This window comes from Plecotus auritus (assembly GCF_963455305.1).
Source record: "Plecotus auritus genome assembly, chromosome: 2".
Classification (NCBI taxonomy): Eukaryota; Metazoa; Chordata; class Mammalia; order Chiroptera; family Vespertilionidae; genus Plecotus; species Plecotus auritus.
This window is the reverse complement of record NC_137771.1, coordinates 225,623,577-225,643,288: the sequence shown is the minus strand read 5'-3', so window position 1 is coordinate 225,643,288 and position 19,712 is coordinate 225,623,577. Positions and strand designations below refer to the sequence as shown.

The 19,712-nt window shown below is 55.3% G+C and overlaps 1 protein-coding gene across 1 annotated transcript in view; it reads right to left on the bottom strand.

Moving 5' to 3' along the window:
• Window positions 1–4,720: 4,720 nt before the first annotated feature.
• VPS26C (VPS26 endosomal protein sorting factor C) overlaps window positions 4,721–19,712 on the bottom strand; it is a 29,171-nt gene continuing 14,179 nt past the window's right edge. Inside the window, exons 3-8 of the mRNA XM_080655937.1 lie at window positions 18,893–19,042; window positions 16,509–16,589; window positions 15,571–15,645; window positions 7,929–8,079; window positions 7,551–7,703; window positions 4,721–6,479 (exon numbers count right to left, since the gene is read on the bottom strand). Of these exons, the coding sequence (XP_080512063.1) occupies window positions 6,397–6,479; window positions 7,551–7,703; window positions 7,929–8,079; window positions 15,571–15,645; window positions 16,509–16,589; window positions 18,893–19,042 (693 nt within the window). The 3' untranslated portion in view covers window positions 4,721–6,396. The remainder of the gene's footprint in view (window positions 6,480–7,550; window positions 7,704–7,928; window positions 8,080–15,570; window positions 15,646–16,508; window positions 16,590–18,892; window positions 19,043–19,712) is intronic.

The following is a 19,712-nucleotide window of genomic DNA, read 5'->3' as shown; positions in this document are numbered from 1 at the left end:
GTATGCTTAATTTGTAACTCGTCCTTTTTATTTTTTTGGAGGTTTCTGTAAGATTCTTGAGTAACCTTATAACCATGGTTTTGAACTCCATATTCAGTAGTTGGCTTTCTTCCATTTCTTCCATTTGTGACCTGTTTCTTTGTCTCTGCATTTTGGCTGCTTCCTGTGTTTGTTTCTATGTACTGGGTAGAGCTGCTATGTCTCCTTGAGTTGGTAGAGTGGCCTTGTGTAGTAGGTGTCCTGTAGGGCGCAGTGGCTCAGCCTCCCCAGTCACCTGAGCTGGGAGCTCTAGGTGCACCCTCTGTGGGCTGCGAGCACAGTTTTGTTGTAGTTGAGACTTGATTGCTGTTGGTGTCACTGGGAGGAATTGACCTCCATGCCAGTTGGCTGTGAGGACCAGCTGTATCTACAATGGGAGAGCTGCTGTGCCAGAGACAACCCTCTGGAGCAGGACTTGCTTCAGTGGGGCTTTGGTGCTCACTGAGTCTTCCCCTTGAGTGTGTCATTTATGGATGTGTAGAGTTGTAATCTGGTGTGGGTCTGACACTGACCACAGGGTACACTGGCTCTTGGGTCTCCAGGGAGATACAAAGTTAACCACTGCCTGGAGCCATTCAGCAGGAGCTACTGAGAGGTCTGAAAATTCTTCCTCTTTGTATCGGGTTTGGAAGCACCCAGATGAGGCCCAGCTATGAAGCAAGGCAGGCTGCTGCTGGTGCCGGGTCTTGGGCCTTTTATTGGTATGTTAGCAGTGGTTCTCAACCTTTTTAATGCCACGACCCTTTAATACAGTTCCTCATGTTGTGGTGACCCCAACCATAAAATTATTTTCGTTGCTACTTCATAACTGTAATTTTGCTACTGTTAATGAATCGTAATGTAAATATCTGTGTTTTCCAATGGTCTTAGGCTCTACAGCAGCAGTTCTCAACCTGTGGGTCGCAACCCACAGGTTTAGAACCGCTAGCAGGGTCACCTAAGACCATTGGAAAACACAGATATTTACATTACGATTCATTAACAGTAGCAAAATTACAGTTATGAAGTAGCAACGAAAATAATATTATGGTTGGGGGTCACCACAACATGAGGAACTGTATTAAAGGGTTGCGGCATTAAAAAGGTTGAGAACCACTGGGTTAGGAGATCCCTGACCCAGCTGCAGCTTGTTTGAGAGTTAGCCTGAGCAAGGACAGGCCATTCATATGCAAAAGCTGTTGCACACAGCTTGGGTGGGGTTGTAAATTGGATGAAGCTGTTTCTTAAGGAATCACCAGGACAGAGCAAACAGAAATGGCTGCCAGTCAGCCCTAAGAATGGGGAGGTCCCAGCAAAGGAACAATTATCCCTGAGAGCACCTCCATCTGGGAGAAAGCCACCTCGGAATTCTTGACCTGATACCAGACAAACCAGTTCCTCCTCGTATGTGTCTGTGTTCCCCAGAGCCTTGTGCTGGTGCTGGAGCTCAGAAGAAGTGGGATCTTTTAAGTTCAGTTCATGGTGCCAGCCTTTTAAGAGGAACAACTGGGTCTCCAGCAGCCTCTGTGTCACTGAGCCCCAATCACACCTATAGTTTTTACTGCCCGTAGGGATTTCTCTTCCCAGCTCTGGGACCCTTTTTTTGAGTCTCGTGGGGCTGGGACCCGTTGCTCCTCTGGGCTGGCCTCTACAGAGACATCTCCCTCCCAATTAAAAAAGCGGCACACCTGGGTGCCGGACCAGCCAGTTCTGTGCCTCCGTGCCTCCTACCAATCTCAGTGTGCTTTCCTCTTTACTTCTCTAGTTGTAGGACTTCCATTCAGCCAGCTTTCCCGAGGTTCTGGATGGTTGTTCTGTATTTTAGTTGTAATTTTGATGTGGTTGTGGGAGGCAGTGAGTATAGGTGTTTACCTACGGCGCCATCTTCCTGTGTTTTGTTCTGTTCTATTAAAAATCTTTCAATTGAATTAGTCTTTTCAAAGTACCGATGGACTTACACATTTTCCTATAGTGTTTTTGCTTTCAAATGAATTCCTGCTTTTATCATTAATTCCTTCCTCTTAGTTTTTTTCTTGTTTCATAAGACATTTGAATGTCAAACTCATTAGTTCTCATTCTCTCTGGTGTAAAAACATTTAAGGCTATGAATGTGGCTCTGGCTGCAGCATTGGCCATAGTGCAGATCTATTCCTGTAAAGTGTGCTCATTTTCACTAAGTTTAAAAGGGCCCATTAATAAAGTTTTGGTTTCCGCTTTGATGAATGTTGTATAATTTACAAGTGCTTATATTGTATTTGATTTTCCTTTTGTTATTAATTTCTAATTTTATTGCACTACAAGGGAGTGTGTAGCGTTTGGGGCAGTTCTATTTGTTAAAATTTGATTGAGATTTTCTTTTTCTTTGTGGCAAAAATATATAATTGTTGCAAATTTTCTATGAATTGAAAAATATGTATTTTCAGTAAAATATAAAGGAACATGGTAGTAAAAAATGGGGAAAAGCTCATTTCTTAAATTTGATCTTTTTTACGTATTGGGCTTTGAATTTGGGTTTTCTTAATGCATAATGATGTGGAGACTTTTAAAGAATAATCTATTTAAGAATTTATTTTTCTGCTCCTTTCCACTGGGAAGCCTGAGCACACCCTTTTCACGGTGTCCACACGCAGAGCCGTGTGTCTGGGCGGCTGGGCCTCCCCTGGCAGCCCCATCAGTGGCTGCCCATCTGCAGACAGAAAGTTTGTCCCATTCCTGTCACTTTAGACCAGGGGTCCTCAAACTTTTTAAACAGGGGGCTAGTTCACTGTCCCTCAGACCATTGGAGGGCCGGACTATAGTTTTTTTTTAAAAAAAAAAACTATGAACAAATTCCTATGCGCACTGCGGGCCCGGGACGCGTCGGCTGCTAAGCAGGACAGGCAGCGGCACCTGGCGGGCCGGATAAATGTCCTTGGCGGGCCGCATGTGGCCCGCGGGCCGTAGTTTGAGGACCTCTGCTTAGACCCAGAGGCTGTGGTCTTGAAGCGCTAGTCCTCACCAAAGGTGGGAGACAGGGACCCCTGAGAATGGGGTGACGCCCCACCTTGTGGTGCCCTGCTCAGCAGCCCTGCTTCTCGGAGGCTCCTCTCTGGGGTTGCTGTCTCCCAGGTTACCCCTCGGGGCCTTGTCGAGGGGACCACACAGGCCTTGTCTTGGGAGATGACAGCCAGTGCAGGTCACAGGCAAACTTCGGTACCCTTGGTCTTGGTTGAGCAGGTGCTCCCCCAAATATGGTGTCTTAAAGAAGCAGGAGCAAATTATGTCTTCGTAGTCTCCCAAGCAACTTAAAACCTGCGGAGTGTGTTTGCTGTTACACAGAAAGCTGTAGGGGACTGGCTGGGTTTGGGGATGAAGCACCCCAAGTTAGAATCCTGCCAGCTGGGCAGGGCCAAGGCATTCCCGCTTCACCAGGGCATCCACAGGAGGGTCTCCAGGTATCCGGCTCCTCACCGAGTTGTCAACGCGTCGTCTGCCTTTTCTTTCTTATGAATGACATGCTCTAGGGATTTGACTACTTTTTGTGTAAGTGCAGTCGGATCAGCTTTGCTTCTATAAATTCGGTGCCTTGAGTTTCTGAGTAAAGTCGCATTCTCTGAACACTCCCCTCTTGGTCTCAGACATAAACAGCTCCCAGGGGTCGGAGTGCAGAGCACAGGCCTGGGAGACCTCCTCTCACCTCCATCTCAGACCCACGTGTGATTTTCTCCTGCTCAGGTGGCTTGTTTTGAGTCTCGTGGTTACGGGATTATTTGTATTGTAAAGGTGGCCTTCCCTGCAGACAGCGTTTTCCCAGGCAATGGTTCGCTTTGCAATGTTTCATCTCCCATCCGAGGCCCAGCGAGTGAGCACAGACAGGCCTTCCCATGGAAACAGGGCCCTTCACAAACTTTCTTTCCCCTTTCTGAGAGCCAGCTGGGATTTGAAGGGCTGTGGCTCACGGTGGCTGTGGCCATCGACTCCAGTCCTCCCTGGAGGGGCGGCAGGATGGCCACAGGTCAGCACAGACGTGGACGGGACAGACCTCGGCTTCCCTGCGCTCGGCTGTGAAGCAGGAATAAACCCTCAGGAGTTCCTGGGCGGTCACTCACTACCCAGCGTTCTCGTGGTGCCGACACTTATACTCGGTGCAAGGCATTTGGGACTAGAACATGGTTTGCTTGGAATGTCTGGGTCTTCAATCACCACGTCATCCGTACACTGGATCCAGCTGCAAACATTCCCTCTGTGTCCGGACTTCACCTGTTTGATCCAGCGGATCCACACTGAGGGGACTGGACTGTGAACAGAGGGAGCAGAGCCGTGGCGCCTCTCAACAGGTGTGACAGATGCCGTGATGGGGAAACAGGACACAGTGACAGGTCAGGGTGAGGCCAGAGGAGGCAGGTGAGGGGATGGCTTTGGCGCAGGTGGAACTGGGCCACGTTAGGTGGCCGCTCCCCGGGACGGGCAGGGAGGTGAGGGACGTGGCCTTTCCTTCACCTGTCACATGACCACACCTAGAGGCAATACACCCGTTTCTGAACCAGAAGGGGGAGCAGGAGGGATGTGGGAGGGCCTGTGGGGCAACTCAGCCCCAAGTTTTCAAAGGGCCAGTGAAACTCAGGTTCAGGACGTGAGACTCTAACGGGGTGTCAGGTTCCGGCCCCCAGCTAGCGGACAGCGGGCCTGGGACAGGGACTGGACAAACCCAGGCTCAATGCTTCGGCTTTTACATTTTATTCTGCTTTACCTCTCCGCCTGGAGTGGCTGGGAACTGAGCCCCATCCTGCCGGAGCTCTGACGGCCAGAATGTGCTCCGCCCACGTGGACCTTTCCAGAACAGTGCACTCGTGGCTGACTCCCCTTCCTCCTCCTCTCCTCGTGCCCGAACGGGAGAACCTGACAACCCTGAGCCTGAGAGTGCATGCCCAGCGCCAGCCTGGGCGGCAGCAGATGGTTGCTGTCCAGGACACCCAAACATCCGAGTTTCCCTAGCAACCACAGTGTAGGTGTCGGGCCAAAAAGGGAATGTCTGGCCGGAGGCCCCTGCCTGGGACGCCTGGGCAGAGGAAATGGGCTGTGGATCCTCTTCAGGTAATAATTACTCCCGAAGGACAGCACTTGTTATATCTGTATCCATAAACTGGTTTGGTAAAGAAATTATACAGCAATACACACCCCAAACCATTTTTCAAAATTCTGTTAGCTTTTTTTTTCATTAAAAATTCTTTCTACCTTTGAAATTTACCAAAAAGTATAGCCTCTTTGTTTTCTGCCACTGTGAACACATCTTCAAAGACAGGTCATCGTTAGTGTCATGTGACCATAAAAGGAGACTATGCGCTGGAGTGTCCTCTGTGGGAACCGACGGCCCAACAATGAAGCCTGAGCCGGCTGTTGGCCCTCAGCCACACTCGTCACCAGAGGTTGTGAGGGGACCATGGCCGCCAGCCTGAGCCACCCGGCCCTAGCCGGTCCAGGTGGAGGGAGGACTGGCAGGGAAGGCCAGGCGGCCTGCAGAGTGAGGACCATGCCCTGGGCACCGGTGGAAAGAATGCAGGCTGGGGGAAGCCGTGGGGTAACAGGCTCACCACACCCTGAACCAGAGGGGTCTGGCTGACACAGGTCCCCGGGGTCGCAGAGAGGCTGGCTTCCTCGGTCTAGGGCACCGTCCTGGCACCAGCCAGTGCACCCGACACCAGGCGTGGACATATGTGCCCCTAACATAAGCTGGCATGGAAGTGCATTCTGGGAATACGGTGGCACCAGATTTCATACCAGGTCCTGAGACTTATTACTTCAGCCATTGTCACCCAACTCCCTCACTCCCATGACAGCAAGAACACTTCAAAGTTCTCATGCAAAATGTGGGAGACCCACAGGGCAGCGTGGAATACATGCCCGCACCTGCAGTGGAGGCCACTCGGCACCCCTCCCCGGAGCGCATCTGCGGGCGCCACCAGCAAGGAGCTCCCCCCGTCCCTGTCCCTGTCAGCAGGGGCTCTGGGGTCGCAGACCCGGCCACATCGCGGCCCGGTCAGCCAGGCCTGGCTGCTGAGGTCCCCAGGACCTGACCCCAGCGAAGCTCACACCGTGGTCAGACATGTCCTCAGTCCCTCGTGAGCAGCCGGAAGTCGGGAGTCACAGGAATGATCTTGCCAAGAACACGGAGAAGTCCCGATGACTTTCAAAGGAAAGGTCTGAAGGCGCCGCTGGCAGCAGGAGCGCGGAGGACACAGAAAGGAGGTGACCGGGGTCAGGTCCAGTCTGCCCAGAATCACTGAGGACGGGCCTGCGGTGGCTCCGGCTCCGGGAGGGTCCCCGCGCTGCACCTCCGCCGCTCCCTCCGCTACATCCTCCCTCCGGTGACATCCTCCCTCCGGCGACATCCTCCCTCCGCTACATCCGGCAGAGCTTCAGCGGGAAGTTCTCGGTGATGAGGTGGTCGCCCTGAAGCAGCACCACGACGTTCACCTCAAATTCTGAGAAGACAAAGGGCGGCCCGAGGGGCCCCGGGATTCAGTGCGGCCGACAGCCTCCCCCTTTCAGCCACCAGCACACGCTCACTTCGGTGGGGAACACGCACTCGAGTTACATTATTTGGAATCGGTCTAAGTAAAATCAAGGTTTAATTTAAAACCGAAGATTCTCTCTGGACTAAACATAACGCACCTTACGAGATTTAGGGGGGAAGTGACATTAATAGGACGCAACGGCCTTCGGGGCTGGGTCCCCAGTGCTCAGAGAACTGGGCGCAGCGGAAGCTCCCAGGCCCTCACAGAAGCTTGTCCCACAAACCCAGGTCCAAGTGACTACTGGCCACGGGGCTGTCATGTTCTGGTCCCCGCCTGACCTCATGCACAGAGCTGGCCGGTCCCCTGTTGTGCTCGTTCCCGTCAGTTTATCATCCCCTGCCCCGGCCCATCCTGTCCCCTGCCCCGGCCTCACCGCCCCCTGCCCCGGCCCACACCGCCCCCTGCCCCGGCCACACCGCCCCCTGCCCCGGCCTCACCGCCCCCTGCCCCGGCCTCACCGCCCCCTGCCCGGCCCATCCTGTCCCCTGCCCCGGCCACACCGCCCCCTGCCCCGGCCACACCGCCCCCTGCCCCGGCCCACACCGCCCCCTGCCCCGGCCTCACCGCCCCCTGCCCCGGCCCACACCGCCCCCTGCCCCGGCCCACACCGCCCCCTGCCCCGGCCACACCGCCCCTTGCCCTGGTCCACACCGCCCCCTGCCCCGGCCTCACCGCCCCCTGCCCCGGCCACACTGCCCCCTGCCCCGGCCACACCGCCCCCTGCCCCGGCCACACCGCCCCCTGCCCTGGCCGTGGCTGCTGGCGTCTCCCTGGGTGACAAGGCAGTGCCCTCGAGAGCTGGGACTGCTCGTGGTGGACCCGCCCCAGCATGGCAGCTCTGTGAGCTCCGTGCGGTGACGGGAGGAAAGTGCTCTGAGCGGCGCCTGACCCGCGCGGACGGCGTGTCTGTCCCGGGCACGGGCGGCCCTTCCTGTGGGCCACGCCCTCTCGGGACTGAGGGCTGGGAGCTGCACTCACCCACTTTGAAGTTGGTGGTCTCCAGCGTGGGGCAGGTGAACAGCCGGGGGAAGACCATGTAGATGGGCACCGAGAGGCCCCGGCAGACATCCCCGTCGGCGATTTGAATGTTCTGAATCTCTGTGGCGTCCCGGGCATAGCCTTCGGCACAGCCTGGGGGAGGGAGGGCGAGCACCCTGTGGTCAGAGAGCAGGGCCTCCCACAGCGATCAGGACGCTCTGTGACCACGAGAACCTGCGTGGACGCACTCCCCACTCCCCCTCCCCGTGCTCGCCAGGGTTCCCGAGAGGCCCCTCCCTCAGCCCGTGCTCAGCCCTCCACTGGGGCCGAGGCTCCCGGCAGGTGTGACGGCAGCAGGAGGCAGCGCAGGGCCCTCACCACAGGTCTCCACGCGGACCAGCTGCAGCTCGATGCTGCGGACGGCGGCCTCCGAGCTCTCCACCACCAGCTCGCCCGTGAGCGGCTGTGTGATGACGCAGTTGGTCGAGTTCAGATGTCCTCGGACCAGGAACTTGGGGAGCAAGGCTCGCTAACACAAGAGGAAGACAAGGGCGTCAGGACTGGAAATGACTCCACAGGCATTTAGGATAAACAAAAAGGGCAAACAAAGATGGGTAATTTTGATAAAACCCACTGGGACCGTGTTTTACAGAACGGGGAGAAGGTGGACTAGCACTTGCATCTTCTGTCCACTTAACTGCCTGCCTGAATGCCTGCAGATGCAGCCCTGCCCCCTGCCCCCCTACCCCCAGGCTCTCAGCCACCTGACTGCGAGGTCAGACTGGAAAGCTCCTCACGAAGGAAATGACGCATAAAAGCGTCTGAGAAGTATTTAACTCAACTAGTCACGCCACAAAGTTTAAAAAAATAATAATTTAAGCCCGGCTGGTATAGCGTCGACCAGGAGGTCACAGGTTCGGTTCCTGGTCAGGGCACATGCCTGGGTTTTGGGCTTGCTCCCCGGTAAGGGGCGAGCAGCTGATTCACGTTTCTCTCTCATCGATGTTTCTCTTTCTCAAAAAAAAAGTAACAATAAAAATATATTTTTTAAAAAGAACTTAAAATGTTCTGTGTAATACAGTTTTGGCAAGTCGACACATTCATTTTATTTCAAGGAAACGCAGAGAGAAGTAAGTGTCCCTCCGTGCTGGACTGGGAGCCGTGGGCCTGTCTCTGGCAGAGGAGACTGGTCCCCGGGCGGGGATGATGGGAACGCAGGTGAGGAGCCCACACTATGGCGCGCCCTCACCTCGGGCTCGTCCGGGTCGCTGGAGGTAATTCAGAGTTAGACCACCGTCAGAAACGCGAGCCACACGTGTGACCACGTACGTAATTTAAGTGTTTCCAGAAGCCACGTTTTAAAAAGTAAAAGGAAACAGGTAAAACTAGCCAGTATATCCAAAACAGTATCACGTCCACACACAGTCCATATTTGAAAAGTACGACGTTACGTTCTCGCTCAGGCCGAGTCTGACACCCAGACCTTGCCCGCAGCGCGTCTCAGCCCAGGCCAGCGGTCACCTTGGCTGGGGCCGCCCCACTGGACAGCACAGGCCTGGGCCTGAAGAGCAGGGAGCCGGGAAGAAGTCTTCATTCAAGACGGAGTTCTAAAAAGAACGGAAAGTAACAGCAGCTCCTTGTTTACAAGCAGCAGCACCAGTAGCACCACATTAAAACTCTTTCGAGCGAACGAACAATGAGAAGCTCTCAGGATCCAGCTCAAGAGCCGCACCAGCGGCCCCTCTCCTGCCCGGAGTGATGTGAACACGCATGTCCAAACAGCCCCGCCCGGCAGAGCCATGGCGCCACCGAGGCCACCCCAGGGGCATTTCAGAGACTGTGGGTGACGATGACGCTCACCAGAGCTCAGGGACTGCAGCCTACAGCTGGCAGAGCGCTGAGAGCGAGCGTGCCCGGCAGGCGCTGGGCGTCAGTCAGACCAGAGGTGGGGCACCCGGGGCAGGGGCAGCCAGCGGGGGCTCCCAGGTAACGCCCACAGGGTGGGCAGCTGGCCTCGGGCAGCCTCTGACGCTAGCACTCGCCCAGGTGGCCTGCAGCTTCCCTAACGGGGGGCTTTCCACCGAGGAGACGCCCAAAGCAGGCTGGGCAAGAAAGGGCAAGTGTCCCAAGTCCCCACGGCCACAGCGACCCAAAGACAAGCTACCCGCACACCCTGCCCTGAAAGAAGCTACAGGCCCAGGGCCTCCTCCCCTACAACTCCAAGCTCGGCTCCTCGGTCAGAGTGTTTATAACTGGAATAGATTCTCTGGGCCAGTGGTCGGCAAACTGCGGCTCGAGAGCCACATGCAGCTCTTTGGCCCCTTGAGTGTGGCTCTTCCACAAAATACCACGGCCTGGGCAAGTCTATTTTGAAGAAGTGGCGTTAGAAGAAGTTTAAAAAATTTGGCTCTCCAAAGGAATTTCCATCGTTGAACTGTGGATATTTGGCTCTGCTGACTAAGGAGTTTGCCGACCACTGCTCTGGGCCAAGGACAGAGCCTAACAAGACCATACGTCTCAGATCCTCATCTACAAACAAGCTAGTAACCAAGAATCAAGACACACTTGAGGAAAATAAGAGCAAGAAAAGGAGGTACGCACTCTACAGAGAGAACTACCCCCGGGAAACAGACCCTACAGCAGGGGATCACGGCGCTGCATCCGCCATGAAAGAAGGGGCCCGCGTGGAAGAGGAGCCCTGGGCAGGAAGGAACGGTGGTGGTAAGCATTCCACCCGGAGCGCTAAATACCATGGACAAGCGACCAGTGAGCGGGGCCTGAGCCCGGGGCTTCTCTGGGATGCGTCCAGGAAATGACATGAGACATTCCCAGGACTGAAGGCAGCCTCGGCCTCACAGTGCAGACCACTGAATGCCAGACACACAGACTAAAGCCAGATCCAAGCCTGGGCGAGTCCCCTGACATTTCCCAGCACAGGGAGGGGAGAGGTTGGGAGTTTGCAGGGGAGGAGGGATAAGGGAGAGGTTGGGAGTTTGTAGGGGAGGAGGGAGGGGAGAGGTTGGGAGTTTGCAGGGGAGGAGGGAGGAGAGAGGTTGGGAGTTTGCAGGGGAGGAGGGATAAGGGAGAGGTTGGGAGTTTGCAGGGGAGGAGGGATAAGGGAGAGGTTGGGAGTTTGCAGGGGAGGAGGGATAAGGGAGAGGTTGGGAGTTTGCAGGGGAGGAGGGAGGGGAGAGGTTGGGAGTTTGCAGGGGAGGAGGGAGGGGAGAGGTTGGGAGTTTGCAGGGGAGGAGGGAGGGAAGAGGTTGGGAGTTTGCAGGGGAGGAGGGATAAGGGAGAGGTTGGGAGTTTGTAGGGGAGGAGGGAGGGGAGAGGTTGGGAGTTTGCAGGGGAGGAGGGAGGGGAGAGGTTGGGAGTATGTAGGGGAGGAGGGATAAGGGAGAGGTTGGGAGTTTGCAGGGGAGGAGGGAGGGGAGAGGTTGGGAGTTTGCAGGGGAGGAGGGATAAGGGAGAGGTTGGGAGTTTGCAGGGGAGGAGGGAGGGGAGAGGTTGGGAGTTTGCAGGGGAAGAGGGAGGGGAGAGGTTGGGAGTTTGCAGGGGAGGAGGGATAAGGGAGAGGTTGGGAGTTTGCAGGGGAGGAGGGAGGGGAGAGGTTGGGAGTTTGCAGGGGAGGAGGGATAAGGGAGAGGTTGGGAGTTTGTAGGGGAGGAGGGAGGAGAGAGGTTGGGAGTTTGTAGGGAAGGAGGGAGGGGAGAGGTTGGGAGTTTGCAGGGGAGGAGGGATAAGGGAGAGGTTGGGAGTTTGTAGGGAAGGAGGGAGGGGAGAGGTTGGGAGTTTGCAGGGGAGGAGGGAGGGGAGAGGTTGGGAGTTTGCAGGGGAGGAGGGAGGGGAGAGGTTGGGAGTTTGCAGGGGAGGAGGGATAAGGGAGAGGTTGGGAGTTTGTAGGGGAGGAGGGAGGAGAGAGGTTGGGAGTTTGTAGGGAAGGAGGGAGGGGAGAGGTTGGGAGTTTGCAGGGGAGGAGGGATAAGGGAGAGGTTGGGAGTTTGTAGGGAAGGAGGGAGGGGAGAGGTTGGGAGTTTGCAGGGGAGGAGGGAGGGGAGAGGTTGGGAGTTTGCAGGGGAGGAGGGAGGGGAGAGGTTGGGAGTTTGCAGGGGAGGAGGGAGGGGAGAGGTTGGGAGTTTGCAGGGGAGGAGGGATAAGGGAGAGGTTGGGAGTTTGTAGGGGAGGAGGGATAAGGGAGAGGTTGGGAATTTGCAGGGGAGGAGGGATAAGGGAGAGGTTGGGAGTTTGTAGGGGAGGAGGGAGGGGAGAGGTTGGGAGTTTGTAGGGAAGGAGGGAGGGGAGAGGTTGGGAGTTTGCAGGGGAGGAGGGATAAGGGAGAGGTTGGGAGTTTGTAGGGAAGGAGGGAGGGGAGAGGTTGGGAGTTTGCAGGGGAGGAGGGAGGGGAGAGGTTGGGAGTTTGCAGGGGAGGAGGGAGGGGAGAGGTTGGGAGTTTGCAGGGGAGGAGGGATAAGGGAGAGGTTGGGAGTTTGTAGGGGAGGAGGGAGGAGAGAGGTTGGGAGTTTGTAGGGAAGGAGGGAGGGGAGAGGTTGGGAGTTTGCAGGGGAGGAGGGATAAGGGAGAGGTTGGGAGTTTGTAGGGAAGGAGGGAGGGGAGAGGTTGGGAGTTTGCAGGGGAGGAGGGAGGGGAGAGGTTGGGAGTTTGCAGGGGAGGAGGGAGGGGAGAGGTTGGGAGTTTGCAGGGGAGGAGGGAGGGGAGAGGTTGGGAGTTTGCAGGGGAGGAGGGATAAGGGAGAGGTTGGGAGTTTGTAGGGGAGGAGGGATAAGGGAGAGGTTGGGAATTTGCAGGGGAGGAGGGATAAGGGAGAGGTTGGGAGTTTGTAGGGGAGGAGGGAGGGGAGAGTTTGGGAGTTTGCAGGGGAGGAGGGAGGGGAGAGGTTGGGAGTATGCAGGGGAGGAGGGAGGGGAGAGGTTGGGAGTTGGTAGGGGAGGAGGGATAAGGGAGAGGTTGGGAGTTTGCAGGGGAGGAGGGAGGGGAGAGGTTGGGAGTTTGCAGGGGAGGAGGGAGGGGAGAGGTTGGGAGTTGGTAGGGGAGGAGGGATAAGGGAGAGGTTGGGAGTTTGCAGGGGAGGAGGGAGGGGAGAGGTTGGGAGTTGGTAGGGGAGGAGGGATAAGGGAGAGGTTGGGAGTTTGCAGGGGAGGAGGGAGGGGAGAGGTTGGGAGTTGGTAGGGGAGGAGGGATAAGGGAGAGGTTGGGAGTTTGCAGGGGAGGAGGGATAAGGGAGAGGTTGGGAGTTTGTAGGGGAGGAGGGATAAGGGAGAGGTTGGGAGTTTGCAGGGGAGGAGGGAGGGGAGAGGTTGGGAGTTTGTAGGGGAGGAGGGGGGGAGAGAGGTTGGGAGTTTGCAGGGGAGGAGGGATAAGGGAGAGGTTGGGAGTTGGTAGGGGAGGAGGGATAAGGGAGAGGTTGGGAGTTTGCAGGGGAGGAGGGAGGGGAGAGGTTGGGAGTTGGTAGGGGAGGAGGGATAAGGGAGAGGTTGGGAGTTTGCAGGGGAGGAGGGAGGGGAGAGGTTGGGAGTTGGTAGGGGAGGAGGGATAAGGGAGAGGTTGGGAGTTTGTAGGGGAGGAGGGATAAGGGAGAGGTTGGGAGTTTGTAGGGGAGGAGGGAGGGGAGAGGTTGGGAGTTTGCAGGGGAGGAGGGAGGGGAGAGGTTGGGAGTTTGCAGGGGAGGAGGGAGGGGAGAGGTTGGGAGTTTGCAGGGGAGGAGGGGGGGAGAGGTTGGGAGTTTGTAGGGGAGGAGGGAGGGGAGAGGTTGGGAGTTTGCAGGGGAGGAGGGGGGGAGAGGTTGGGAGTTTGTAGGGGAGGAGGGAGGGGAGAGGTTGGGAGTTTGCAGGGGAGGAGGGAGGAGAGAGGTTGGGAGTTTGTAGGGGAGGAGGGATAAGGGAGAGGTTGGGAGTTTGTAGGGGAGGAGGGAGGGGAGAGGTTGGGAGTTGGTAGGGGAGGAGGGATAAGGGAGAGGAAACACAGCAGCTCACGCAAATGTGAGGACCAGACTGTCATCAGTATCATTGGGCACTAGAAACCCAGGGAACTATTTAAGGGCAAATGACATTAGAGCTGGACTTCTCTACCTGGACTGAAAGTAACAGCAGCTCCTTGTTTACAGAAAGCAGCCCCAGTAGCACCACATTAAAACTCTTTCAAGCGAACGAACAATGAGAAGCTCTCAAGATCCAGCTGAAGAGCCGCACCAGCGGCCCCTCTCCTGCCTGGCGTGACGTGAACACGCACGTCCAAACAGCCCCGCCTGGCAGAGCCATGGCGCCACCGAGGCCACCCCAGGGGCATTTCTGAGACTGTGGGGGACGATGACGCTCACCAGAGTTCAGGGACTGCAGCCTACAGCTGGCAGAGCGCTGAGAGCGAGCGTGCCCAGCGTGCCCAGACTTTCAAGTGTGGGAGCAAAGTAAGGGGTTTTCCAGCCACGCGAGGGTTCACGCTCACTCCTCCCCCTTTCTGAAAGAACGACTCCAGGATGTATTCCAGCTAAACGAGAACGAAGTTGAAATAAGAAGAAAACACAAGTGAGTAGAATCACTGGCGAGCGATGACCACGGCAAAACGTAGAGTTAAGGCTACGGAATGTAACTGGGAAACTTCAGGCCACGATGAGAACCGGTCTGCAGCCAATGAAGACAACTCCGGGGAAAATGAAACTGAGGACAACCGGAACTCCATTTCAAACACAGCAAACAAGGCGGCGATGAGAAGGAAACGCAAAAACGTTACAAGCTTCTGTCAGAAGGAGCGGCTTCTCAATGTTATGTAACCTCGTAACGCCCACGTGTATCTGAACACTTAAGGTAACTACTAGGAAAGGAGAAACAGGCTGTGAGAGGAAAAAGGAACAAACAACACTTAGAACAGGAAGAAACACACACAACCTTAATGAATGAGGAAAAAATGGAGCACACAGTCTGCCAGAGCCCAGGGCAAGGTGGAAGGGGTACAATGTGACGGTTTTCAAAGTCAAGAAGAACAGCTCCACCCTGTAAGTCAGGCTGGGTGCGCTGACGAGGGATAGCACTGGGCTGCTTTTATCTATCTGCTCACCACCAACTCCTCACTCCAGCTGTTACCACGTGTTCTATCATTTAGATTCTTTATAAGTAAGAAATATAGACGTATTCTAACCAAATTAAGAAAAAGTGGGGCTGACTGGGACAGCCCTAGGGAGCTCTCAGGGAGGGTGAGGTCACAGAGGCGGGGCCAGGGCCCATCCACACCCACACTGTCCCCTATGAGTCTCTCCTCACAAGGTTGATTCCTGCAGAAGTCTGACGGGCCCCTGGGGTCGTGCGCTCTCCAAAGCAGGGTGGTCAGTGGACTCTGAAGGCCGCCTACCACCCAGCCCCACTCAGCTGTGGCTCTGACGGATGAGGCTAGCAGCCGTGGGCAAACTACGGCCTGCAGGCCAGATCTGGCTGTTCTATCCGGTTCTCTTGGTCTCCCCTCCGCTCCTTTACTTTGAATTTATATTAGTTCACACAAACACTCCATCCATGCTTTTGTTCCAGCCCTCTGGTCCAGTTTAGGAACCCATTGTGGCCCTCGAGTCTAAAAGTTTGCCCACCCCTGGGCTAGCCTCACTTGGGAGCCCCGGCCCCAAGCTTGCCTTCAACCCGACTGATCAACACGGCCCCGAGAGCAGGCTGCGGGGTGAGAGCGGGGAAGCACAGCTGTGTCCGTGGAGAAGAGACAGGTAGCCACACGTAGGTGGTGGGGACTGGGCTCAGAGAAGGGAAGAGTCTAACCACAGTGCAAAACTAGGAGAAGATGTAAGGAATAATAAACACATCTCCTAAGAGACTTCTCACAAGTGTGAGTCTTCTAAGTAGTTTCTGAGTTTAAAAAGACATCGAAGTAGAATTCCAGACTGTTTGGGGTACAGATGATAATCAGGAATTTCCTCTCGGCACCCGAATGAAGGACCATCAGCAGCAGTCTGCAGTGGGATCCAGCTGCTAAGAAAGCACCATGGTCATCGGGGTGAGGAACACGCTACCTCTTTGACATTCTGTAAGGTCTCGGGCGTGATGGTGAAGTCCACGGGACTCGGAGTCAGTTTCCCCTTCTGAGGCTGAAACAGGACGGAACCACAATCAGGGCTTGAGGGCCAGGAGTTTTGTGGGTCAGACTTCTTCCCTCTTTAGAGACACGAAGGGCAGCACGGGGAACCAGGAAGAGCTTGGCTCCAAGAGGCAGGGTGCGTGGGCTCTGAATGCACAAGGGAACGAGGCTACCGGAGACGGGGACGGAGGGGGGCAGGCCGGCCCTGCACCAGTGTGTGGCCGGCCAGGGAAGGCCCACACCCACACGGCAGCCGCTGCGTGAGACACGGGGACCCAGGGCTGTGAGCATGACAGTGTCATCAGGTGTCACACCGAGGCCAGCGCTGCCGGTCACTGCGAGGTTTGCATGCCCGCGGCCCAGCACCAGCCACGCCGCAGAGGACTCCCGGGAACTTGCACGGCGCCTCCCAGTGGGGCGGAGGCTCCAGTTCCCAAAGGTGACACGTGAAAGGCCTTTGTTAAGAACCTTATGTCACTGCCGAGGATCAGGAGGAGGTGGTAGGAGGGGCGACCCCCCCCCCCCCCCCCAGTGTCCCTGTGTGTTCTTGCTGGGTCTGCCACGAACGTTAAGGCCCTGACGCTCTACCAGGCTGGGCCATCTGAGCTGCCTACCGTGTAGCCTGAGGGCTGAGGTGAGTCCCCCCAGGGTGTTCACTGCTGCCAACAGAGGTGGGACCCCTGCTGGGACTCCTCAACGGGGCACAAACCCCCCAGGTGCAGCGCCATGCAAGCCCATGGCACCACCCAGGGGACGCTGGGCGCACGGAACGACACCACGCTGGTGCTCGTGCTGGCCCCGGTGGCTGGCAGCGACCAGTAACAGGCTGACTCCTCACGGGAGCAGTACCCCCCCAGGCCCCGGGACGCTCACCGCGGAGTGCACGATGAACTCGCAGGTCTTGGTCAGGTCTTTAGCCAACAGCGACCGCTTCATGTCACAGCGCAGGGTGTACTAGAGGGAAACGGAGAAGAAAGTGGCATTTAGTGGCATTTGTTTCCATCTTAGAACATTCAAGGAGACAAGTCAAGTCAGTGTTTCAGGAAAACGTAGTCTAATAAATGTGTATCTGAAATCAACATACACAGAAGGGTGACTTAATGCTCAAAATTAAGGCATTTCTGTATTTACAAACACAGGCTAAGGGTACTCCTCAGCCGATGCCCACAGCCACCCTGTGGTTGGACCCACGGACCAGGGGTGCAGGGTCCCGCCCGCAGCACAGAGCGAGGCTGAGTGGAGAGTGAGGAGGAGCAGGCACTGAGAGAGAAGCCAGTGACGTCTGCAGGGGTAGACGGTGGGCCGCAGCCGCCTGCTGGCAGCCAGCTGTGCCACGCTAGGGGAGACCTGCCTGGCATCTGGCCTGGCCTCGATTCCTGGGAGTTGCTAGTTCTATGATCCATATCCCTATTTTGACTAAGTCAGCTCGAGTTGGATTTCTATAACTTGCAAATAAAAGGGTGTGAACAACAGGCACTGACTTTTGGTCACAATGTTTTTAAGGGTGAAAGCAATAATTAACACACAAGGCAGCTGGTGGTAAGTCAGGGAGGGCTGGACAAAGGGGGAGACGGAGGAAAACGCTGATGCTATGTTCCAGGGACTGTGTTACGCGCAGATGTGCTATCTCAGTTCTAACAACACAAATGTAAGAACTGCCAGGGGAAGGGCAGTCACATTAACTCACTTAGTCATTCGGTGACCACCTACACTGAGTGGCCAGATTATTATGATCGCTGAATGCATAATAATCTGGCCACTCAGTATATGCATACATATATATACATATATACATATACATATACATATATATATATATATATATATATATATACATATATATATATATATATATATATACATATATATATATATATTTTTTTAAGAGGCCCGGTACATGAATTCGTGCATGGGTGGGGTCCGGCCAGCCTGGCCAGGGGGCGGGGACATGGGCGGTTGGCCGGCCTGCCTGCTGGTCGAACTCCTGGTCGAGGGGACAATTTGCATATTAGCCTTCTATTATGTAGGATATACACTGAGGGGCCAGATTATTATGCGTTCAGAGATCATCATAATCTGGCCACTCAGTGTACTTGGCGCACCCTCAAGCCGGGCTGCAGCCGTAACTGAGCACTTCACGCCAGTTAACCCCTAGGAGAGGCCGTGAAGGCTGTGCAGGGGTCCCAGAGGTGGGCTCTGAAGTCACACCTGCGGTGGCAGGAGCCCACGCTCCAAGTCTTGACGCAGTTTTGTGGTTCGAGCTCAGAGTTGTCTGCAAAGCCCTGCCTCTTTCCACCTCATCGCGATCTTTCCCCACCGCTACGGCGTGGCCGGGGGGAGCGGCAGGAGGTCAGAGTGGGCAGACTTGAGCGGGGCACCAAAAGAAGGTGCAGATTCCACCTTTTTCGACCATCAGTAAACACAACATCGACAGGCATGAAGCAAGAAGATGCTCGCCCACAGACTGGGAGCAGACTCCTAGAGAGGGTACTTTTAACTGTGAAAAGGGCGACTAGCAGGGGAATGGCCTCTATCCAGACCAAATTATCAGCTAAAACTTTATTATTAAATCAAAAAATTCCTAACTTCAGCCCTTTTGCACGTAAGACAACATGTGTCTTGTCTCATTTAGCAAGGGGGGGGAGGGGGAGGCTGTAGCAGGACTGACATCAGAAAAGTACCTTTCTTAAAAAAAAAGTACCCTTCTTGCCACTGACCGAAGGGAAGTCCCTCCCTCTCTCTCGCTCTCTCTCTCTCAGTCATGCCTCCAAACGCAGAGACAATAGCAACTGTGAAAGACATCCAGAACCGCAGTGGTGGACAGGAAGTCATAAATTCACTTCCCCTCGTGTACAAGGTTTGCTCAGTAGAGAATACAGCCTCTGCTAAAGCAGCAGCCTTTGGGTGTTACACAAAGAGATGTCTATGCGAGTGAAAACAGACAAGATGGTCGGTGCCAGAGAGGAGGAGGGCCTATCTATTACCCAGCAATGAAAGCGCCCTTCACAGCCCGTGTGGCTGCACAGAGCGCGGGACACAAAGGGGCTTTAAGAAGCAGCTGCAGCGTGCGTCCTCCAGGGCTCCCGGTGAAACAATGGTCACACAGGAAATGTGTGCCTGGGGAAGCGAGGCGCGGATATGGGACACACACGGGGTCACGGCGGTAAGTGCAGGATCACAATCTTGGTCCACCCACACATGTTCAGTGGAAGCCCCACCAGGAGGAAGTTGTGAGGACGGCATGCTGGGAAACTCACCTGAATGTTGACGAACACGCCATGGTAGGTCTCATACAGAACTCTGTTCCCCTTCACGTGCAGAGGAAATTCAAAAGGGATTTCAGTTTTGCCGCTGGGGAACTTCCCTGGCTTCACCATCTCGATGGTGCTGTTGATGATCTGGATCGGCTGCAAAGAGACGCCACTCAGTCCAGCGCTGGGAACTTTCTCAGCCACCCAGTCTGTGTCTCATCACCTGAGAGACAGGGCCCGGCCCTTGACGTGAAACTCTAAGAGCTAATGTAGCAAACATGGGACAGCCCTGAATGGGACTGCGGTTAATGAGCCCCTCTTTCCTCTTACCTCTCCCCCCTCAAATTTGAAAGTTAGTATGTCTTGCCTTAGCTGGTTTGGCTCAGTGGATAGAGCGTTGGCCTGCGGACTGAAGGGTCCCAGGTTCGATTCCGGCCAAGGGCACATGCCTGGGTTGCGGGCTCGATTCCCAGTAAGGGACGGGCAGGAGGCAGCCACGATTCCCAGTAAGGGACGGGCAGGAGGCAGCCAATCAATGATTCTCTCTCATCATTGATGTTTCTATCTCTCTCCCTCTCCCTTCCTCTCTAAAATCAATAAAATATATTTAAAAAAAAAAAAAAAGAAAAGAAAGTTAGTATGTCCTTCAGGAAAAGGAAACTATAAATACAGAAAAAGAGTTTACATTCTGGAATCCGGAATCCACCCTAAATGACAAAAAGAATGGCCACTCCTCTTCCCTGAACGGCCAGAGCAGCCGTGTGCACAGGGCAAGTGACAGTCCGCTGGAGGAGGGTGAGGGCCAGGACCACTGGCCTTTGCCATG